General features: G+C 45.9%; 1 protein-coding gene across 2 annotated transcripts in view; it reads left to right on the top strand.

The window, feature by feature from the left end:
* The window catches only part of RHCE (Rh blood group CcEe antigens), a 35624-nt gene extending 11716 nt beyond the window's left edge, over positions 1-23908 (top strand). Inside the window, exons 3-11 of one of the 2 annotated variants that reach the window (XM_068537795.1) lie at positions 2563-2713; positions 4940-5087; positions 5870-6036; positions 7580-7717; positions 10074-10184; positions 15808-15827; positions 16235-16314; positions 19286-19359; positions 23882-23908. In XM_068537795.1, the coding sequence (XP_068393896.1) occupies positions 2563-2713; positions 4940-5087; positions 5870-6036; positions 7580-7717; positions 10074-10184; positions 15808-15827; positions 16235-16314; positions 19286-19359; positions 23882-23908 (916 nt within the window). Of the gene's footprint in view, positions 1-2562; positions 2714-4939; positions 5088-5869; positions 6037-7579; positions 7718-10073; positions 10208-15807; positions 15828-16234; positions 16315-19285; positions 19360-23881 lie in introns of both variants that reach the window. The other variant, XM_068537794.1, reaches the window with a different exon arrangement.
* The last annotated feature ends 602 nt before the right edge of the window (positions 23909-24510 follow it).

Raw genomic sequence — 24510 nt, 5'->3', positions numbered from 1 at the left:
CTAGGGTCACATAGCTAACTGGTGGAAATGGCTTCAGTTTTAACTCTGTAACCTTTCCCACACACTGCAGAGTGGTCCTGACAAGAAACACAGTGTAGCCAGCTCCCCACGGGCCCTGAAAAAAACTCTTCACCTTTTTTCTTTTAAACCATTTTAGGGCTAATCCCCATGGGGATTCAATAACCCCAGTAACCACCTGGGAAGTGACAAAGGGCATTCTGGGGGAACTCCAATAGGGTGGTCCTGGTCTGGTGTTTCTGCTGCCTTGGCTTAAGGTCACACAAGCCTTCTGCTTCCTGAGCCTGAGTCTCCAGGCATCTCCAGGCTGCCCCTTCTTCTGACGTCCTGCCTGCAGGAATCTGTTTGCTCTCCACTCAATCCGGAAAGACAAGAAGAGGCCATTTACAGCCCGAGTGAACGCCCCTGCCCTGCCCTGACCACTTGGGTCCTCCCAGCTGCGACCCCCAATGGGGCTGGCTTCACAGATTTGAACAATGGGCTCCTTCCTGGACTTTCCTGCTCTGGCTGGGCTGGTGGGCGGTGTCCAGGCCTGCCTCTCAGACAGGCCCTCTCCCTCTCCTGCGGCCTCACCCGCCCGAGGCCTGACTTGGCACTGAATCGGTTCTGCCTTGAGTCACCGATGACCAGTCCCTTCAGGGCAGGGGCCTGTCTTATTCAGTTTTGTCCTCCTTTGTTTTCCTCACATAGTAAGGACTTAGTAAATGGTTATTGGAACAAAGATGAAAATAAAAAGAACCCTGAAAGTTGTGATATTTTTAATGCTGTATGTTAAAAGGTCTTGGAGGGCCTATCATAGCAATAACCAACCCCCTTACTTTGCTTGACTCACTTTGCCCTCCCAACAGCTCCGTAGGCCTTGCCTCTCCCTTATAGATGAGGACATGGAAACACAGAGTGGTTAAGTCATTTGCCCAAGGCCACACAGCCAGGAAGTGGCTGAGTCAGGATTCCAACCTTGGCAGCCTGAACAAGACTGTGCTAAGCACCGTACTTCACTGTCTCAATACCTCCCTGGTCCCAGCTGGCCCCTGAGGTCTGAAATCCTCCCACTGGCACAGAATCTCTTGAATTAGGCTTTTGCCAGTTAAATGAGTGCTCACCCAAAAGATAACAAGGCCAGCCACAGTGAAGCACTGAGTGACCCTTCATTTCAAATAATTCCTGGCCCCTTCCCCATACCTTTGGCCTCCTCTGGCTTTCCCCTCTGAAGTCCTTGAGCGTTAAGTAGGACACTACCTTGGCAGCAAACAGTGGGAAGTCTGTGTCCAGACTTCAGAACACAGGCTTTGGATCCAGGCCAAATGGGTGGGTTTGAACCTTACATTTGTCATTAACTAGCTGTGTGGCCATTACCAAAACAGTCACCTCTTCCAGTCTCAATGTCCTCACCTGTAAAATGGAGGTACTGAATGGTACCCTAGCACCATGTACAGAGGGCTACCTGGAGGATTAAAATTTAAATGAGGTGATGTACTTGCAAGCCTGTTATACATAATGCTCAATAGATTATTATTATTACTATCACTATTATGGTGGTGGTGGTGGTTGTAGCATCATCATCATCAACTCCCAGGGGGAGGGGTGGTCTCAGCAAAGTGCCAGAGGAGTGTGGGTTGGTTTAACCACAATGGATTGTCCAGCTCAGTGCCACCTCCTCCAGGAAGCCCTCCCTGATGAGTCCAGTTCACATTGCTCTCTCCCTCCAGTGAACCCCTCTGGCCTTGTGATATTGCAGATGGTTTTAATTGACAGGGTCATGATGTCCGCTTTGTCTCCCCAGCCCAATCATAAGTGTCTTGAAAACAAAAATTGTTTTCTCCTTCTGAATCCCTGCACTAAGCTTGCTCACTTGTCAAGGGAAGGAAGGAATCAGTAATAGCACTGAGTTAGTTCTTTGTGCCAGTCATGGTGTGCTAGACACACATGCACGACTATTCCTTCTAATCCCCCGCAACACTCCCATGAGATAAGTATTATCATCCTTCTTATTTTACAGATGAAGAAACAGGCTCAGTGAGATTAAATAGCTGTTCAAGTGGAAAAGCTGGAACTGGAAGCCAGGCTTGTCCTACTTCCAAACCCAGTCTCTTTCCACTACAGGGAGAGGGAGAGAGGAGGGTGCCTGAAGGATGGGCGGGCAGGTGAAGAGTGCCCTCTATTGAGCATCTGTGAGTGATGACAGCAGAAGAGAAGCCCAGGGCAGAATCCTAGTAGTCAGATCCCAGAAGCGGTCCCGTGGGAACAATCAGACATTCCTATGAGAACTTCGGAGCATCCTCAGTACAGATGAGTGTATGCGGATCAATCAGAGTGTGGCTGCCATCCTGGGTGGGGGAGGGGATGAAGGAGACCCCAGACTCGGCAGCCTCCAACCCCATGAGAGCGGAAATTTTGTCTATTTGCTCTCCTACTCCATCCCCAGTTTCTTGAAAAGTTTCAGGCAGAGAGTAGGTCCTCAACAAGTGTTTGCTGAATGAGTGGATGAATGAATGGGAGGCATCCTTACTTCTCAGTCAGCCCTGTCTTGCCCCCTCTCCCCAGTATTCAGATATCCACCATGAGCGCTACATCTGTGCTGATCTCAGTGGGTGTCATCCTGGGGAAGGTCAACCTGCTGCAGCTGCTTTTGATGACATTGATAGAGGTGACAGCCTTTAGTGCCACGAGGATGGTCGGCAAGGAAGTCTTCAATGTGAGTCATGGTGCTGTGAGAAGGGACCTCGGGGATGAGGGCTGAGCAGGTGAAAGGGGAGGGCTCTGTCTCCATTTGATAAAGCTTCTGGGATTAAAAAAATTAAAGACAGGCCAAAATGGGGTTGCAAAAGTGTGGTCTATGCTAAACATTTAAACATAGCAAGCAAATGCTATGAAGGCGGTTCCCACGGTAAAAACTGTCAAGGAAAGAGGTCAGTTCCCAGAGATGGAAAGCCCACTGTGAGCAATGCATTATAAGCCTTTTCCTGCTTTGTTATGGTTTTCATAGTGGTTGTTTTAAAAAGCTGCATTAATTCAAAGCCATCTCCTCTCTTCTCTGCAGCTTCAATGTGTTAGTTTAGCTGGTCCGGGGGAGGGTTTGGCACTGATTTTGAGAGTTCACTGCTTCTCCTCAAAAACTTCAATTCAGCCTGGGTTTGTTGCATGGAAGGGCTCAGGGGAAACTAGAGCCAGAAACCAGAGCTGTTCCCAGTAGAGGCAACTCAAGAAGTGAGTATTCCAAGCTGACGATTCCCAAATGTGGTTTTTGGATTCCTGGGGGACCTCAAAGAGATTAAAAATGCAAGACCTCTTCAGTTCTTACAAGAGAATTCCACAGACTTTCATTTTTATCTGCGACTGAGGGTTCCCTACCATTCATTCATTCCTTTCACAAATATTTATTCTGAGCCTATTATGTACCAGGCACTCTTCTAGGCAGTGGGAAAATGCAGCTGTCGTGGAACTTCTATTCCAGAGGGAAAGACTGCCAATAAACAATAAAAAGGCAAAAGATACAGTGTGTTAGATAGTGATAAGTACTATGGAGAAAAAAATAAAATGAGGAAAGCAGACAGGAATAGCTGTGAGGGAGGATAAAGTGTTAGAGAGGTTGGCCAAGGAAGGCTTCACTGGGCAAATAATTTTTGAGTAAAGAGCTGAAGGCAGCAGGTTTGCAAGTCACGTGGGTATCTGAGGACAGTGGCAGATGGAGGGCAGGGCCGTGGGAGTGGTCTGCCTCTTTCAGGAGGAGGATTGTGTCAGTGACACTGTTTAGAATTGTTGGCACATGATGATAATAAAAAGCAGATGGACTTTTAGTTGCTTTAATTGTTTTAAATTCTCTACAGACAATGCATCCCCTTATTGCCTGTACCCAGGGTGGACCAATCCCTCCACCCTGCACTCCAGGCAGTGGAACAGATGGTGCAAGGTGGTACTGACGTGGGAGCATGAGTGTGGGTTTGAGGAAGAGCAAGGACAGTGTGTGTGGAATGAGCAGGAGGTGAAGTCACAGAGGTTGTGGGAGAGCAGATAATGCAGGGTCCTGTAGGTCATAGTAAGAACGCTGACTTTGACATTGAGGGAGACACTGAGGAATTCCCACCCCCCTCACTGGGGGATTTGAGCAGAAATATGCCATGAGCTAAGATTTTAACAGGGTCTCTCTGGCTGCTACGTGGAGAAGAGTCAGTTAGGGGACAAGGGTGGAAATGGGGAGACCAGTTAGAAGATTACTGCAAAAATTTGGGAAAGTGTTGATAGTGGCTTAAACCAAGGTGGGGGTCAGTGGAGCATGGTGGTAAAAATTCTGCCAAATCTGGACATTTGTTGAAGGCACAGCTGACAGGACTTACCAGTAGCCCACGAAGTGAGTTATGAAGGGTTACTAAATTTGATATTCGTAAAGCAAAATTAGCATATAGCTGGAATTTTCTGAACACTTTAGTTCAGTATTACAAAAATTCTGGCTGCTTCATGTTGCAAAGATCATATCACTCATACTCTACGCAAAATTTGAAATTCTGCCAAAATGTAGGAAGCAGTGGGGTACATGTCCGTGTGGCTGTTCCCCCACCTAAGTGGACTTCAGCCAAAAGTGTTTAAAGCCAACCAGAGGGGAGTTCCCTGGCAGTCCAGTGGTTAGGACTTGGCGCTTTCACTGCTGTGGCCTGGATTCAATTCCTGGTCCTGGAACTAAGATCCTGCAAGCCACAAGACTCAGCCAACTAAATAAATAAAGCCAACCAGAAACCTGTCGGGAATAAATACACAGCAACTCACGGGACTCCTCTGAAAGGGGGGCTGCTGGGCTGGGTCAGCCTCCTGACTTCAAGTCACGCCTCCTACATGAAGCCAGAACTTTCTCCAAGGAACACGGGAGGTTCCCTCCCTGTGGGCAGAAGATGCTGACACTCACTGTTCCCGCTGGGTTTTGTTGCAGATGGACAACCACATAAGCATGATGTACATCCACGTGTTTGCGGCCTGTTTTGGGCTGACTGTGGCCTGCTGCCTCCCAAAGCCTCTGCCCAATGCAGCGGAGGACAAAGATCAGACGGCAACGAGCCCCAGTTTGTTCGCCATGCTGGGTGAGGACAAGGTGGCGTGGGTGGGCTCAGATCTGGGGTGGGCAAGAGGCTCCAAAAGGGCTCTGCAGAAAAATCTCTCTCCTTTTCCAAACTTCTCTGGGTGTCTGAAGCCCTTCGGTAATGATCCATTTCCTCAAGTAGTATCTGATGAATTCACATCTTTGAAGGAAGCATCCCCCTCTAGGGAACTTCTCTTCATTAATATCCAAAGGAGAGGAGAGGCTCATTACATCTCAGTTTAAATAAGGTTATCCAATCCTTTTGTCCTGAACTTAAAGCAGAGAATTGGACACATGAAGAAAGCCAGGCCTGGGAGTGGAGGAAAGAACGGGGGTGGGAAGAGAGGAGTAATAATGGTGTATCAATAGTTTGAAGAGCTCCAGTAAAAGTGATGAACTTAGAGGCTGGGAGAGGCTTAGATGAAGGAAATCAGGCAGTGAGATCGCCAGCAGGCAACTGAATACCAGGCCATTGGGCCAAATGAAAGCATCCCATTAATTTTTAAAAATAAGCATTTAGCCATCAAAGGCCAGGGTCAGGAGGCCTGGGGTTTGGTGATTTCAACTCTCTGGACCTTAGTTTCCTCGCCTGTAAAGTATGTTAGCTGGGCCCTACCAGCTTAAGAATTCAGAGAGGAGACGTGATTTGCCCAAAGTCACAGAGCAAGAAAGTGACAAGAGATGAGACTTGCCAGGTCCAGAATTCTCCTGTCTGAAGTCCCCCTGGCTCAGGCTTTGGAGCAGGAATACTGGTTCCGGCCACTGACCCTCTCTGGCCTCCAGGCACCCTCTTCTTGTGGATGTTCTGGCCGAGTTTCAACTCCGCTCTGCTGGACATTCCGGATGAAAAAAAGAAGGCCTTGTTCAACACCTACTACGCCCTTGCGGTCAGCATGGTGACAGCCATCTCAGTGTCAGCCTTGGCTCACCCTCAAGGGAAGATCAACATGGTGAGGAGGGGGCCTTTCCCTTGGGCAGCACTTGGGTCTTCTAGGCCTGACACACATATTCACACCCCACCCGCCGGCCTCAGTGCCAGCGCCACAGGTCGGGAAAGAGCATATCGGGTGATGGGGTCTTGTCTGCAGCATCGTGGGGCATCAGCCCATCAGCACTGCCTTGTCAAAATGGGCCTGAAACATAGGAGACTGTCAAATGAGCAAAGGCCCTCTGGGGGGAGTGATTAAATCTATCAGCCTTGACATCAAACAAATCCAAGTCTGAACCCCATTTCTGCTAGTTACTGAAACCAGCTCCCATGAGCAAGACTCAGCAGAGAAAAACGGGTAGAATGAGGCATCCTCTCCCCTTCCCCCAAGAACTTTCAAGAATGGAATAAACGGAATCAGAAGTAAAGAACTTTGTTCCCCTAGCCATCTGAACTTGGCCAAGCCACTTAAACTTTTTGAGTCTCAACTCCCTCACATGTAAAGGTGGGAATTGAGAGATGATGCACGTGAAGGGCTTCATGTGGAATAAGTGCTGGGCAAATATTAGCTGCTATTGTCAACGTAGCTGCGAGTCTGTGTGTGAGTTTTCGGGGGAGAGATGGGTGAGATGGTAGACTAAAGACAAAACAAGGTCCCATGATGATCAGGGCATGAGGTCAGCCAGCCAGACATGATGGGAAAAAGTCTAGACAGATCGGGGTGCGGGCGGGGGGGTAAGGGGCAGGGGTGAAGGGGAGAGAAGGTGGCCAAGGATGACAGGTTAACAGCACTAAGGGGAGGTGAGGGTCCCCACAGGTGAGCTCCATGGTCACAGGGAGTCTAGGATCAGACAAGGTAGGGACATCCAGGGAGGCAGGTGTAGGCATCAGGTCAGGGAAGCCCAGAAGCTGGTCCCAGGGCCCAGAGCTCCAAGATCTGGGTAGAATTGAGAGGGGCAGAGAGCAGTAGCATAAGAGCAGGGCAAGGCCGCAGTTCTAGAGGAATGAAGGTCAGAGCAGAGACATGACCCAGGAACAAGGGCCAGCTTCTCGGGATGGGGTCCAATAATACAGGGTGACATAGGCACCAAGTAGCCAATAATAATAATAGTAGAAAACAATAATAATGGCTTATATTTTGGGGGCATTTACTCATGTTCTATGCCAGGCATTGGGCTCAGAGTTTTATATATGGTAACTCAATTTTCACAATGACCATATCAGTAGATACAATCAAAACCCCATTTTTCTGGTGACAAAGTGAAAGCACTGAGTGGTTAAGTGCCCAAGGACACATCACAGCTAAGTGTGAGCATGGCTAGGATCCTGAGTAACTGCACTTTCAGGCTAAAGGACTCCCAATCAGGGTGACTGCTCCCTGAGCCTGAGAAGTGGGGTGAGATAAGACCATTGGTGAACTCCCTGCAGAGGGGAGGGGCTGGTTTCAGGATCAGAGAAGCAGGGAAAATGTTACACTGTTGTCTTGCTACCGGCTTACCAAGTAATTTAGAGAGATGCTGTCCTCTCTATGTCATTTCATTCACCCACAAGCTATTGCTTTGCAGACTCACATCCACAATGCGGTGCTGGCAGGAGGTGTGGCTGTGGGCGCCCCCTGTTACCTGATCCCTTCTCCTTGGCTTGCCATGGTGCTGGGTCTCGTGGCTGGGCTGATCTCCATCTGGGGAGCCAAGTACCTGCAGGTAAGGAGCTGGGCAACGAACACCTGCTGCTTTGGCTTCCACCAGGGTCCGGGCCCCTAGAACATGGCGGGCCATCTTGTAGTGGCAAGGGCTGCATTAGGCAGCCGTTGGCACCTTCTCAATTTAGCTTCAGAGCTTGGGTGAGGGACTCACCCAGGTTGGGTGGTGCATTTGTTAAGATCTGGGGAGCTAGTATCAGAACCTATTCAAGCTTGCTCAGGAATAAGGGGGATTTGTTAGAAGGCTACTGGGGTATCACCGAACCCAAGGACAGGAATGCTGCTGGGAGCCCAGGAAAGGCTGGCACCAGGGATGCGAGTCTTGTGGGGAACCCAAGAAGTCCCTGCTCTTCTTTTTTTGCTTTTCCTGAACATCTGCTTTATTCTCAGTCTGTAGACTTCCTTCTTCTTCTCCTACTCCACACGGTGGAATGTCGTCTTTCTCTTCAAGAAAGCAGCCAGGTGAAATCTCTTGGCCCCAGTTGCAAATTCTTTGGAGAAGGGGCTCCTTGGTCTAACTTGGATAATGTGCCCATCTTTGGCTGGGTGGGAGGTAGGACTCATCATACATGCACGTCTGCTGTCCATGAACCATGTGAATGGGGGTGGGAAGGGAAGCACTCAAAAGAGGGATGCTGGGCTGATAATCTAGGTCACGTCCACTTCTGATTATTTAGTTCTTCTAAGTGGATGGATTTTTCTTCCTTCAATATTCAACATATACTGGTAATATCAGAATGCTCCATTATAGCCGATTTGTTATCACACACTTCTAAGAGAAATATTTAGGAGCAACAGATCTTCATAGGTTTGAAGACCTGATGGAGGAAAAAGGAATAGACTTTTGGGTGACACAAGAAGATGAATTTGGATGAACCGTGGATATTCAGGGAGGCAGTTTCAATCCCAAATAAGGAAGAACTTACCAACAGTTCGATCTGACCAAAAGATGGGGTAGTCTGCTTTTCATCTTTGGAGTGGAAGCACATGTCTTTTATCTCCTCTGGCTTTGAGATCCTCTGATGAAAGTAGGACATATTCAGCAAAACGTGTATCACGGGAATTCCCTGGCGGTCCAGTGGTTAGGCCTCCGAGCTTTCACTGCAGAGGGCCCAGGTCCAATCCCTGGTTGGGGAACTAAGATCCCACAAGCCGTGCAGCGTGGCCAAAAAGCATGTATCACAAGTATCATGAGGCTCAGTGTCCGTCACTTTCTCTATGCCTCAGGTTCCTTGAGTCTATCACTGCGGGAAGGATTCAAAGATGATTCACTGATTTTTTTCATTCATTCATTCATTCATTCATTCAACACATTTGTTTTAACAGTCATCCTGCTTCCCAAGCTATAGTGTAGTGAAGGAAATGGACAAATAAACGCAACACAGTGTGTTAACTGCTACTGGAGCACATCTAAGCTGGCCTGAGATGGGTCAGGAAATGCTTCCCAGAGCAGAGAACGTCTTACCCGAGCATTGACAAAGAACTAATATTAGCCAGGGAAAGAAGTGGGAAATGTACTCCAGGCAGAAGGAACAGTGTGTTCAAAGGCTCAATGGCGAGAAGAGCATGTGGCCCAACCAGGAAACGGAAAGATCTTCTTTGGGCTGAAGCATAAAGTTCATCAGGGAGTGTGCCTCTCACCATAGCCTTGAGAGATGGCAGGTGCTCAGGAATACCTTCTGGGCGAGTTCAAGAGCCTGAATTTTTATTCCCAAGACAAAGAGGATTCTAAGGAGGGAACTAGCCTGATCAAATTTGCGTTGGTATCCACATCTGTTGGCTCCCGGCCATCTGGGAGGCCAAGTGATGAAATGGAAGGAGTACTGACTGGGCGTCCAGAGGTGTGGTCAGATTCTTTCCTTTTAATCAGCCATGTAGTCTCTTGGATGGCAGTTAGGTTTGGTGTAGACCAGTGGGTCTCAATCAGCCCCTGGGGACATTTGACAATATCTGGAGACAGTTTTGGTTGACACACTTGGGAGAGGGGTGCTCCTGGCATCTAGAGGGCACAGGCCAGGGATGCCGCTAAACCTCCTACAGTGCACAGGAGGGGCCCTAGCATAACACAGAACTATCAGCCCCAAATATGAGTAGTGTGGACAACGGACTAGTATTGGTGTCACCTGGGACTTTGCTAGAAATGCAGAATCTCAGGCCCCAGACCCACTAAATCCATCTCTGCATTTTAATGAGCTCCCCAGGTGCTGTGAGTGCACATTCAAATCTAAGAAGCACTTACTTAGTTGAGTCCTAATGCCCATCCCCCTGGATGCCCTGGATGCCAAGGGTCTGTGAAAGGGTGGGTAAGGAGTATCAGTTCCACATGCAGATCTGCTGATAATGGTGTTTGCCCCCAGGTGTGTCTTCAACGAATGCTGGACCTCCATGACACCTATGGCGTGCAATATACCTTCGGCTTGCCGGGTCTACTCGGAGGGATCACCAACATTGTGCTGATGGCGCTTCAGGTCAAGTGGACCAAGATTTCCACGTAGGTCACTTGGCTCAGCCCCTTATCACCCCATCCAACTCAGGAAGGAGTGTGCCCAGAGCCCTTGGCCGGAGAAGGGGAGGGTTACATTTAGGGCCGGGCAGTCAGAGGCCTCAGTGAATATTCGTTGGCCAATTTATTCTGAAATTCTGCCCAGCCCCTACTGCGTATGGACTTATCACCTGTCCAGGCCACTTCTTTCTAAAGCAGGTAGCTTAGGTGCAGAGCAAAGGCAGACAGTCCTGAGTCCTCCCGAAATGCAGACGGAGCAGGCAATCAGGCTCAAGCCAATTGAGCCTGTTTTTCAGTCCCTGGTGGTTTAGGTTGTGGTGAAGTGTGCCGTGGGGTCTTGACCTCTTACTAGCTGGGCCATGCTACCTAACCTCTCTGAGCCTCTGTCACCCGATGGTAAATGAAGATAATGATAATTCCTCCCCTCATAGGGGTGTTGGATGCTACTTGAGGCCAGGTACTGTGTGGTTAAGAGGATTTGATATGTTAATGTAGGAAAATGCTGAGTACAGCCCATCCCTGAGACCCAGAGAGGGAAGGAGCTTGGCTAAGGTCACACAGTGAGGTGGGACCGTGGGTCTCTGGACCAGAGTCAGGTCCTGTGCCCCCAGACAATGGACAGCAATGATCAGAACCCTGGCCATCACCTTCTGGAAGTTGTTTATCTTCTTGTTTCTTTCCTTTTTTTTTTTTTTTTTTTTGCGGTGGGGGGCAGTTGTTTATCTTCTGAATGTGACTCACATATAATGAAAGAGTGACTTGGGCACAGGGATAGATTTTTCCAGATGAACTGAGTTAGTGATAACAATAATAATATTACTGATGACAATCAGTACTGTTTATTGACTGATTTCTAAATGCTAGGCATTATGCTAAAATCATTACGTCATCATCTCAGTCAATCCTCACAACCACCTGGTGAGGTATTATTAGCTTTCCCTAAGAAATGATACTTCGGGGGAGTTAGCTGTCCAAGGTCATGTGGCTGAAACCTGGCGGTAAAGGTTATGAGCACCTGCGGTGGGTGATGAGAGCTCATTGTTGTGGAGGTATCTCAAAGAAATCATGGAGGTCTGCGTCCCTCAGTTCTAACAACAGAGACGACCATAGCCCCAAGTTATAAGAATCCTCTATGAGCAGGTGAGATATACCTCCATGAGCTGCTTGGGGGTGAGGAGGGTCCCATTTGGGGGTGGGGAGGGGATGGTCTGTGTGAAGCAGTGCATCTCTGTAATGGACTCCAATGATATGCCTGCCTCTGTTTCAATAGCTGTGTGACTCTCAGCAAAGCTTTTTCCTCTCTCCGGGCTCCTGAGTTTCCCTCTGTAAAATGAGGGGTTGACCTAGCAGGGTCCTACACTCAGATACCTGTAGGGACCAGGCAGGTAAGGTTAAAAATGAAACCGGTGAGGGGAGGAAACTATGGGCATTTGCTCTTCAGTGCCAGGCAGCTAATACCATGCAGGGTCCCAGGATAAGTGTTGCCAGATCTAATGACTTTTCAAAAGTCAGAAATCCAGAGTTATGCATGTACTCTCCCAAGCATTGGCAAAAGATTCAAAATCACTAGAAACATTGTGTGGGCCAAATTCTGCTCGTGGGCTGCCGACCTGGAACGTCTGGACCGCCTACCCTTCCATCCCCCAAATTCTGTGATTCTGTGGCTCTCCTAGAACAGTGGCTTTCAACAGCATCAGCATCACCTGGGAACTTGTTTGAAATGCCAATCATACCCCATCCCAGACCCACACAATTAGAAATCTGGGGGGCAGGCCCAGCAGTCTGTTTTAACGAGTCCTCTGTGTGATTCTCATACAAGCTCAAGTTTGAGAACTATTGGCCTATAGCAAAAAAAAAACCCCAAAAAACAAAGCAAAACCGTCAACCAGCAGTGTGCTGCTAAAGGATTAACAACTGGCTCTCCAGGGAAACAAAGCCCTGACTTAGAGCATTTGCTGATTTCTCCCTGTCGCCAATTTCAAGCCATCAAGGTAACACCCCTGAACGTGGAGTTGAGAAGAGATGAGATCTATCGGCCTGTGTGTCTGTGTGAGCTGGCTCCAGCACCCCTCTGCAAGTCAAGTCTCATCAGGATGAGACAGCCGAGGACCAAGAAGCAGTCCTCTCTCCTCTGCAGGAACCTGGCAAAGGGAAGGGCACAGTGACAGCAATGACCCCTCTCAGGGTGGCCTCTGGTCTGCTGGAAGTAAAGGGCACAGGCTTCAGGGACAAACAGACCGAGGTCACCTTTACCAGTTGTGTGACCTTAGGCATGGTAGTCAAACTCTCTTTAAGTCTCAGTTTTCTATCTGTAAAATAGGGTAATAAGATCCATGTCCCAGGGCTGCTGTGAAGATTCAGCAACATATAATAATTAAAGGGCTCAGGACAGTGCTTGGCATGGAGTAGACACCCAACACATGGCGCCTTTCTTTATGATGGTTACTGATGCTGCCGCCGCCGTAGGAGGGGCATCTGGATGTAGTGGAAAGATGGGGAAAGGACTGAGCTGGCAGTCAGAGCGCTTTCTGGGAAGTGTGGATCAGCTGCTTTATTAGCTCTGTGTCATTGGATGAGTCAGTTGACTTTACATTCATTCCACAAACAATATTTGTCGATTTCCTATTTGGGTGAGCGAATGTAAATGAGTCAGACGCTGTGCTTGGAGGCTGGATGGAGCATTTTTCACAAATTGTGGGATTTTTTTAAAAATAAATTTATTTATTTAATTTATTTATTTTTGGCCGCGTTGGGTCTTCGTTACTGCGCGCGGGCTTTCTCTAGTTGCGGCGAGCGGGGGCCACTCCTCGTTGTGGTGTGCAGGCTTCTCATTGCGGTGGCTTCTCTTGTTGCAGAGCACGGGCTCTAGGCGCAAGGGGTTCAGTAGTTGTGGCACGTGGGCTCAGTATTTGTGGCGCACGGGCTTAGTTGCTCCGCGGCATGTGGGATCTTCCCGGACCAGGGCTCGAACCCGTGTCCCCTGCATTGGCAGGTGGATTCCCAACCACTGCGCCACCAGGGAAGCCCAAATTGTGGGATTTTAAGTGGTGTGAAGATACACTTAAAGAGCACTGAATCACACAGCGCAGATGCTCTTTTTCACTTCTCATGCAATCCGTTGATTACATCAGGGAGAAAATCTCCACTTGGAGCTGAGTGTCTCCATGCTCTTCCAGCACCCTCTGACCTCTGGTTTAAATAGCTGCAGAGGAACCCTCAGGCTGAGATTTGCCCAGGCTGCCACATCTGGGGGAGAGTAAAGCAATGTTTTGTTTTCATTGTATCTCTTTTTACAGTTACCTCCTATGTCTCTTTCATTTATGCAAGTGACACAAGGTTTTCTTTTAAATACATTTATTTAAATGTTAAAAAAAAAGTCTATTTAAAGAAAAATATTTGTAACAAATAGTATCCCTGGAATTTGGATATGGCAAAATTTGTGAAGGTAACCCTCCAATGCTGAAATTTGGCCACCTTTATGGGTAGACAGACCTGCCTGGTTTGGATCCCAAGAGCCATCCATTCCAAGCCACATGGCATTAGAACCCTTGGTTCACTCTCCTAACCTGGACCTCCCATTTGTGAAAAAGGGACTTTCTCATAGGCCTGCTGTGAGGATCACATAAAACCAGATGGTAAACCATGGAGCTGAGGGCCTGGCACAGGGAGCGCATCCTGCACGGGGAATGTTAATATGGTGATTTCTACTTCATCCATTTCTGCTCTCAGATGGCATCAGGGTAGAGTGAATTGTGGGCTGGAAGTCAGCAGATTTGGGTTTAGCCTTTATTCTTGTTAATTTTTTGAGAAACTTTTTTTCTTGTGGTATAATCTACATCCAGAATAGTCAAATATCCTTAGGGTACCACTTGATGACTTCTGACACACCCGGTAACCAGCACCCAGAACTCCTTCGTGTCCTGTCCCAGGGTAACCACTAAACTGACTTCTAAAAGCATCAGTCAGTTTTGCCTGCTTTTGTCCTTTATATACATGGAATCGTACAGGAGGTCTGCTCTTGTGTGCTTGGCTTCTTTTACTCAACATTGCAGTTGTGAGATTCATCCATGTCATTGAGTATCTCTGTAGATTGCTCATTTTCAATGGCGTATGGCAATGAATTGTGCTTGGGTTTAATTTATAAAGGCAACTGAGTGGCAACACAGAGAGGTCAATGTCATCGAAAGGAAACTTTAATGTTATTCACAGTTGCCCTGGAGATGAGAGGCACGGCATCCACGCAGGGACACATGAAAGCTTATCACATGCAGGTACCAGGCAGTAGAGAGTGAGGGGAACAGAGACTACATCTTTAGGACTTAGTGGCAGGGGAGGAACATAGGGGCGTCCCCTCTTGGGAGGAAGTGGAAACACATATGTTAGAGTTTGTGGTTGGGGGGTTTGTAATATGAGTTTTGCATTCCAATGAAAGCTGACTTACAAGAGAGAGAGGTAAACAACTTTGGCCATTAGTCTGGCCCTGTGATAAATGAGTGCCGAGTAGACAAATACAAAATCTAAGAAAACACAGAACAGAGCTCCAGTATGTGATTACAGCACAATTTATCCATTATTGATGAGCTTTTGGGTTGTTTCTAGTTTGGAGCTATTATGAACCTTCTAGTATTGCCGCCATGAACATTCTAGCACTTTTTTTTTTGAACATACGAATGCACTTCTGTTGAGTATATGCCTAGAAGTGGAACTGTTGGGTTGTACAGTATTCATACAATCCGTGTCAGTGAATACTTCCAGTTTTCCATTGTGGTTTGTGCAGTAGAACCTGAGAGCTTCCTTTACACCATATATTTTCTAACATTCCATCTTTTCCTTCTTTTTAATTTTAGCCATTTAGGCATCAAACTTACTGTTTTAATTTTAATTTCCCTGATGACTAATTAAGTGGAGTACTTTTCATACCTGCTTTGTGGACATTTGAATACCTTCTCTTGTGAAATGTCTGTTCAGGTTCTTTTGCTCATTTTTCTGTTGTGTGTTCTGACTTTTTAAAATTGATTTGTAGGAATTCTTTTTTTTTTTAATTTAATTTTTTAATTTATTTGGCTGCATTGGGTCTTCGTTGCTGCACGCGGGCTTTCCCCCGTTGCGGTGAGCGGGGGCTACTCTTCGTTGTGGTACGCAGCCTTCTCATTGGGGTGGCTTCTCTTGTTGCGGAGCACAGGCTCTAGGCGCACGGGCTTCAGTAGTTGTGGCTCGCAGGCTCTAGGGCGCGCATGCTCAGTAGTTGTGGCACATGGGCTTAGTTGCTCTGAGGCATGTGGGATCTTCCCAGACCAGGGCTCGAACCCGTGTCCCCTGCATTGGCAGGCGGACTCTTATCCACTGTGCCACCAGGGAAGTCCCTCGATTTTTTACTTTCTTAATGGTATCTTTTGATGAACAGTAGTTTTAATTTTATCATAGTCCAATTTGTCATTTTTCCCTCTATGTTTAGCTCCTGTGTGTCATGTTTAAGAACTTTTTGCCTACTGCAAGGTCACACAGGTGTCCTCCAAGGGCCGCTTAATAGTTTAAAGTGAAGCCCTGGGGTTGCTTTGAAGGAGAGAGGACAGGCAAGTATGTCCAAGGGGGTAGGCAGGGGAAATGGGTCTGATGGCCAAGCTATACTCCATCTTGCCCTGATAGAAATAAAACCTTCATCTTTAATTGCCTAATGAGGAAACTCAGGACTGTGAGAGGTTAAGTGCCTAGGGTCGTGCAGCTAGTGACAGAACTGGGACTTGAACTTGGGTTTTCTGACTTCTAGTCTAGTTCATCGTTCATGGGGTCTGAGAACTAAAGTAAGCTAGAGAGGATCTTGAAATCCCTTCTTCCCCTTCTGCATGTCTGCATAGCTTTGTGGGAGAATGACAGGAATGTACTGCCTAGGGAGGGGACATTTGTTCTCCTGGTGGCCCTTCCTGACAGCATCACTACTGATGCAGTCTTTTCTGTCCCCAGTGACCTCTGCAGCCTGATGCCCAATTGTGACCACCTCTGCTTTGTCATTTCTAGGCTTGGCTACCAGATACTCACCGACTCCGGGGCATTCAGCTTCACCATCATTATGGGTATGGGATCTGGACTTCTGACAGGTCAGTGTGAGACCACCCTTCTTCCACCATTGTCCAGGGCACAAGGCCTGGGCCTAGACTGCACCTGCCCCATCCCTGGACGTGTATGTGCCCATCCCATTCCCCCTGAACCTACCGCCTCAGCTCCAGCCAAAGGAGGCAAAGAGCCCAGACCTTGACTTAAAAATAAAGGAACACAGAATTATAAACTTTCATAATTGGAAAGGTCCTCAGAAGTCACCTGGACACTGCAGCCTCTTGAGCCCAGGACTGGTGATTTCATCAAATTTTGCACAGAAAACCAAGGAGACCCTTATGCTACAGAGCTTACCTTTTACTCCCTGAGAACACCTAAATACTATTTTGTTCAGCAAATATTTGTTCAATATCTGCTATGAGCCAGGCACTATTCTTAGGTACTCGGGATACAGCAGTGAACCAACCAAATTCCCTGGCCTCATCGAGTTGACATTCTAGATGCGGAGGGGGCTTTTACCATAAACAGAAAAAAAAAATATATATATATATGTGCTATGTCAGATAGTAAGAAGCACTATGATGGGAAATAAATCAGGGTAGGGGGAATGTAGAGTTATTGTGAAGGTGGGCTGCTCTTTTAGAAAGGTGGTAAGGAAGGCCTATCTAAGAAGTTGACTTTTAAGCAAGGACTTGAATGCAAAAAATGAGGGAGATACCATGTGTTTATTTGGGAGAAGAACATTCCATGAAAAGGGACAGCAAGCGCAAAGGCACTGAGGCAGGAGCATGCATTGCATGTTTGGGGAACAGCAAGGATGTCAGTGTAGCTGATGTGGATGGAGTGACGGGGAGAGTGGCAGGGGTTGAGGATAGAGTGGTAGCAAGGAGCCAGATCATTCTGAGAGATGGGAAGGCATTAGAGATCTGTAAAGAGAGGATTGATGTTGTTTTGCTTCTGCAATATGACAGACCTGCAAAGAATCTTGGGGCGATACCAATTTGCCAGTCTTACATGCTAGGTGAAAACATGCATTCTGTACAGAACTGTTCACTGTTATTCTACAAGCAAACAGCTTTTATTGGTTAGACTTTCATATATTGTATCTCTAAGCATGGAGTGAATGCCAAATAAGAGACAAAATAGCATAAGTAGACACTAAGGAGTTGTGTGATCTTGGGCATGTCACTTTGGGCATTGGCTGACTTCTCTGTAAAATGAAATGATTATGGTAACTAATCATATGGCATCCTTTCAGCTCTAAAACATGTATGAAAGTACTGTTTAGAGTTTTAGAGAGTGAGATTGGCTAGAATTGCTTTAACGTAACAATTAGCCTCAGCTTTCGACAGAGTCTGAGGTGATTCATTCAATACGGATAAGAAAAATGTCTCCAGCCATCACTTTACATTCTATTCATGGTGGCAGTCCAACCCTGAATAGGGTTGCCAGATTTAGCAAGTGAAAACACAAGGCACCCAATTTGGAATTCAAAAGTAACTGAGCATCTTGTATTTTATCTGGCAGCCCTACACCTGCCCTCTCACACCATTTACCACTCTCCCCAGCGTGTGGAGGCTTCCTATGCTTCACTGAAGCCAAGAAAGAGAATAGAGGAAAGACACTCCTATTATTCCTTTCAGAGTTAAGACCAACCAGCTTTCCTCTTCACATGTTGCTTGCCACATGAGGGAGCCAGTGATAAAAAAGGACTTGGACAATGGAAGCAGAAAGAGATGGCAACAAATTGACCCCCTAAAGCCAAGCATTTTACATATGAAGAGACCCCGTTCCGTGGAGCCCGTCTATAATATATGCACTTATTTAAGAAACCATCTTATCAAGCATAGTTATGGGGTTTCCCAGGTCAGGCAGATTAGAAATAGCAGATTAGACGTGGACAGGTTTCTAGAGGCAAGTCACCCTGGTAGAAGTTAGAAGTGAAAGCAGAGAGCCTGGCAGGAGAAGAGAAATTCCTAAAAACCAGTCACAAGAACATGAGAAGCTTGGGCTGCTGGAGAACAGGCCAGTAACCTTCAGCAGCTGTAGCCCTTCTCCAGGTTACACAGCACATTTCATAAAAGGATGTTCCGAGGAACAGTTCTGATTTTTTTGAAAAAAAAGTCTAAATGTGTTCAGTGTTGTCTCATAAGACAAGAAAATACAATAATTTTAGGGGATTTGCATCAGATGAGTAAGCCTCAGCTATCTGGAAAATATATGTAAGCGACAGGGATCATTTCTGAGTAATTCTAGCTAAATGAGGTGTGCTGATTGCACTCTACATGCCAATATCAGTTAAAGGCACGCACTATAAGATGAAAATATAGATAAGCACACACCTACTCTTGTTAATCTTACTATTTAATACATTGGGACTGATCATCATTAAAAATACACAGATAAACCTATCAATGGCATTTCCCTGCTTCACATGAAAGGTAAACACTACTTTATGTACTGGAAATTTGGCAGACTTTGAGCGACTGGGGAAGGCATAGGGCCCGAGCTCTCTGGGCGGAGGAGGGATGGTTGAAAAGAACAGGCACAGAAGCAAGTTGTTATAAACTACTTTCCTAACAAGTGGAATCTTGAGCTGAGGTCACTGGGACTTTATTGGAACCAGTGAGGATGGACCTGCAGGGGTGGCTATTTGAGTCGCTCTCCATGGTAGCTTTTGCATTTTAAATGGATCAGCTCTTAAGTGGGGCACGGTCTAACAGGGTCCTTCTATTCCGTCTTGGGAAGTGTGTTAATCCATGACTATCGTATACCTCCCTGCGTAACCTAAATCCTTTGGATGTAATTGCTCTTGCCAGTTCCTTTTGAAAGATGTCTATAGGATTAATTAAGCTGGTCCAGGAAGGACAGTGCTTCAATTTGTCTATCTCCTGGTTGTGGAAGAAAAAAGGATTTCTGTTGAGATACCATAGTTGACTTATAATATTTTGATTAATTTTGAGATAACAAATGCAATCATCTAAGTGTGTAACATTTAATTATGAATTTAAACAGGTTTGCTCTTAAACCTCAAAATATGGAAGTCACCTCACGTGGTTAACTATTTTAATGACCAAACTTTCTGGAAGGTAAGAGTTTTAACCTATTAATGTCTAAGGTTTTGAGTAAATGAACTTAAAAAGATACCTGGGTATATATGTTAACTTGCTGTTTATGAGAGTAAAGTAACAAACAAACAAATCCAAGATGTGTGTGTGAGCGTGTGTGCATGCGTGCGTGTGTGCCTGTGTGTGTGTGTGTGTTGGTGGGGGGGTGGGGAGGTAGTAAAGGTTCCCATTTCCCTGATGCCTCAAAATCACTGAGGGTCAGGGATGCGAGAACTGTCACTGGCCACATGTCTCCTCCCCACCTGGAGTCACCAAAGCGGGCGGGCGAACAGTTTGACGTGAAGGTGATGGAATCCTGCAGTGCAAGAGCCAGAAGGACCACAGGGGCCAGCGAGTCCAATCCCCTCACTTGATGGACCTCCAAGTGGAGCCATGAGTACCCAAGTTGTCACAGGGAGTGAGTGGCACAGCTGAAGAAATCAGAGCTAGTGGGGACATGAGAAAACTTGCAGGTGTCTGGGGTTATTTAGTCAGGGGACATAAAGCTCAAACAACTCAGCTGCTGCTGAGGGTCTGTGTGACATTGTAGTGTTTGTTGTTATGACTGGGCTAGAAAGGAGGTCAGGGCTCATTCCCTGAAACCCCACTGCCCTCCTCCCTTTAACCTACACTCACAGTTCACAAAGCATTCTGATGTGTGTCACCTTAGGTAATCTTCCAATTGATGCTGAGGTTGGCTGGGCAAGCAGGGACCCATGTTGCCAAGTTATAAATGGGAAGTGGGGGCCGACAGAGGGCAGGCTAATGCCCAGCATCATGCCTTTGTGAGTGGAAGCAGTCCTTCTGAGTCCCAGGCCAACCCTTTCTCCACCCAGCAGGCCAAGATACTGACCACTAAAGGGTCAGAGAACCAGCCTTACTACAGGCCTTGGCATTTGTGTCTGTAGGGGCGAAACAGAGAGAACCTATGGAGAAAACCCACCTCGTCTCCCTTTCCTTCATCTCCGCGCTCTCTTTCCTCCTCTTCCTCTTGAAACAGCTTTCTAGAGGTATGCTTGACAATGAACTGCACATATTTAAAGCATACATTTTGATACATTAAACATGTTTATACACCTATGAAACCATGACCGCAATAAAGGTAAGAACATATCCATCACCACCAAACATTTCCTCCTGACTCTTTGAAACTGGTCCCTCCTGACTCCACCCTGTTCCATCCCCAGGCCACCACTGAACTGCTTTCTGTCCTATAGATTAGCTTACATTTTCTATAATTTTATATAAATGGAAGCACACGGCATGTACTCTTCTTCGTCTGGCTTCCTTTGCTCAGTGTAATTATTCTGGGAGTCATCCACGTTGTTGTGTGTAATCTGCCTCATCTTGCACCAGCTTCCCTCTATATGGCTTCTCCCAACAGCTAGTCTCTCCCAGTCCCCTGCAAGTGTTCTTGCCCCTTTAGCAGAAGCAGTGTAATCCAGTGAAAGGACTCAGAAAACTGGCTTCATCCATCCATTCATTCCACAAGTGCTTATTGAGCAACTATTATATACCAAGCACTCTGCTCATTAACGAGAGATACCACAAATAGGACAAATATCCAGCTCAATTATTTGAGTTGCAATAAATACTTGCTGAACAAATGAAGGAAATCTGAGGAACCCCCCCCTCCCAACACTAGCCCCTTGCAGCAGCAGGTGAAATGGAGATTGTGTCCCTGGAACAAGAAGACCTGGATTCTAGTCACCATTCTGCAAGGTCTGATGTAGGCAAGACCCTTGACCTCTCTCACTGGTAAAATAAGAACAGTAACCTTCATTCTACCTCACTGGGTTGTTTTGAAGACCAAATGGGGTCATAACATATGTGACCACATTATGTAAAATGCAAACTGCCATGTGAATGTGAAAGTTTATTACTAGGGGCTTAGACAAAGGAATGTGTAAGCCTAACAGCTATCATTTATTGCAAGCCTATTGTTTCCGATTCTGTGCTGGATGCTTTTCAACATTATCTGATTTTATCTTCGCAAAAACCCTGCGTAAGAATAAGTCTCCCTGTCTGCAGATGAGGAGTGACTTGTCCAAAATGACAGAGCTAGTAAATGGAACAGGAGGAATTTGAATCGGTGTCAGTTTGGCTCCAAAGACACAGCATGTATGTGTTGTGGGCAGCTACTGGAGAATGGTTATTTCTCCCCTCATCTTCTGATGTATTTTTTTTACAGCTGAGTAGAACTATTTATTCAGCAGCGTAACACTTATAGCTTGCATTTAAAAAGCAAGAATACAAACTTCCAATGCTGATAAATCCAGAGGTGATTTTTTTTTTTTTTTTTTTGGTAAACCATCCAAAAAGACATTTTAAACGTTATGGAATGCCCTTTATTGTATGTCATAGAAGCAGACTACTGGGGGTTGGAAGGGACATTCCTTCACTGGTTGCCCAGACCATGCTCAGCACTTCCTGGGATGGGGCACTCACCACCCCCCAAGAACACCCATCCCATCCTTGGATGATTTTATTAAGATGTACTCATTCATTCACTCATTATTAACTCCATAAATATATTATCTAATATGTGATCAATATTGTATGAAGAGCTGGGGAGACAAATCTAAATAAAATTTAGTTCTAGGTCTTAAGGAGCTGCATGTACTAATCCTTCGTCTTCCTGGAAATTACAGTGATCCTCACCCAGATACTGATTTACAAAAATCCAATTTATAATTTTTCATATGTCTTCTGCCTTCGCTAAGAGGATAAATTCTTTCAACGTTTAATTTCAATTTCATAAACCATGGATTTTATTTCATGCTTTCCAAGGCACAAGGACCCACTGACATCCATTTATTAAAATGAAGAAAGGAACTTTTTTTTGCGAGTCTCCCATGGACAAGCCCCTGTTCTGATTATTGTGTGGATGCAAACAGAGAAAATAGGGGTCTAAGCACTTAGAAGAACTGGATCTTTACCTGTGCACAGCTCTATCTATTAGGTACTAAATAAGTAACCCTGGCAGTAGCTGCTAGTTGAACCAGAGGAGGCAGAGGTCACAAGCTTGGGGAGGTTAGGATTTGCTGGATGTGGCTAAGTGACAGAAAGTGAAAGACATTCCAAGAAAGGGGAGGATTGAGAGCAAACACAGGAGAAGCATGAAGCAACTGGCTCAGGGGCGAGTTGGTGAAGAGGAGGATGAATGGTGGGCAGAGTCACTTGAATCATCCTTCAGGCGATGGGAAGCTCCCAAGGTTTACGTGGGGAAATGGTGCCATAAAATGAATGTTTCAGGGGTGAGTAGTATGACAGGATTAAGCATGTAGGATGGATTCTGAAATGACTGCAGTATACTCAAGGTCATCCATTGCTTTCTGAACACATATTTGCTGTTTATTTTTTTCATGATTGTATTGCCAAGAAATTTAAACACCACCACTGTTTTGGCACAAAAACACGACAAAATGTGTTGAGTTCCTCTTGCTGTTTTATGCAAAACAGCATAGCCTTGTCACACTGGTGTCACCCCTGCTTCTGATTTAACATAGATGTTCTAGGCACACAGTAAGGGTCCAAAAAATGCTCATTCTTCCAAAATGAGGAGAGCTGGTTTTTAAAGCAAAGTAGGAAAACAGATCAGGAGCCTGCTGATTCCTCCCCTTTGGGAGGGGCCCAGTGGAAACAGCCTTATCTGGGAGGCAGATCTGAATTGAGTCCTAGCTCACCCACCACAGGCTGGTGTCCTTGGGCAAGTCACTTTACTTTGTGGGGTGGAAGGGAGGCTCAGTTCCTTCATTTGTGAAATGAGATCAAATTCAACGTTCAGGAGTCAGACAGATCTGGGTTCTACCACCTCTAGCTCTGTGATCTCTGAAATGGAGATATCTCACTAGGTTGTTGGAAGGATTTAAGGGAGGTAACATGTGTGAAATGTTAGCGCACTGATCCATAGAAAACACCGCATAAACTTTAGCTACTCTGATTTCTGGTTCTAGAATTCTGTGATCCAAGGCTACTCAACATGCAGTGATGTTGTATGGCAGTGTACCATATGGCACAACCAAAGAACTGGGGATCGACTTATTTAGCTTGCAAAAGAGAAGACCCAAGGGAGACCTAAGAACAATCTTCAAACACTTGAGAGACTGTCATGTAGAAGAGGGAAAATATTTTTTTCTATGCTTCTCCAAAGAATTTAACTAGGCCCAGTGGGCAATGCAGTATAAATTGCTAACAATTTGAACTGTCTGCAAAACGGAATAAACTACCTCATGTGGTAGTGAGTCTCCTGTCACTGGAGGTGTTCAGACACAAGCCAGGTGACCATTAATGATCCATGTAAAGAGCTATACGAAATGAGATCTAGCTATCTAAGAGATTTTCCAATTCAGATTTTATGAAAGAACTTCTAAGACCTTTGTGATGAAACAACATTTTGGGCAACATAAGTTTCGAAAGATCAAGCCAGAATCAATATGTGTACAATATTAAGCATATAATAAGGGTTCATCTGTAATAAAAAATGTTTGCTTTCCTTTTACAGTTTCCACATTTGGCTGTTGGATATTAAGCGAAAGCATCCAAGAAAAACGAGGCCTGTTTGAAAACAACTTCTTTTCACTGTTGCCCATTTTTTTGTGTGTGCGACAAACACTCATTACAGCAAAGTCTCCTTATGTACAATGAAACAGGTCAGAGATAGATTTGATATTAAAAATAAAAGACTAAAAACATAAGGGATAATTTTATATTATAATAATTTTAAATAATTATGTTTGGTTTCATGAAAGATGATGCTATCATTATTTTCTTGGGTGCAGACACACAGTTCACAAAACTAAGGTTTTGGTTCAATTTTATTGACAATTCCTAGATTCTTTCTTGAGCTTAATAAAGTATTAAGCTATCAGTTAACTCATCTACATCAGCAAAGCAGACGATATAAAACAGGGGAAAACTAAGAACTCACTTAGATTTAGCCCTTGCAGACACTGTGCTTTAATTCCAGTGGTTTTACAAGGAGTTCCTACTCCCTGAGCATATCCTGAATTTAACTGTGGGGAAGACATTCGTGGTCAAACGTGGAGATACACTGCCTCAAGACTTAAAAACTAGTTCTATGACCTTGAGGAAATCATTTAAATTGCCATGGTCTGGGTTCCCTTATCTGTA

This window comes from Eschrichtius robustus, chromosome 3 (assembly GCF_028021215.1).
Source record: "Eschrichtius robustus isolate mEscRob2 chromosome 3, mEscRob2.pri, whole genome shotgun sequence".
Lineage (NCBI taxonomy): Eukaryota > Metazoa > Chordata > Mammalia > Artiodactyla > Eschrichtiidae > Eschrichtius > Eschrichtius robustus.
The sequence above is the reverse complement of the archived record's forward strand: the minus strand, read 5'-3'. Positions and strand labels throughout refer to the sequence as shown.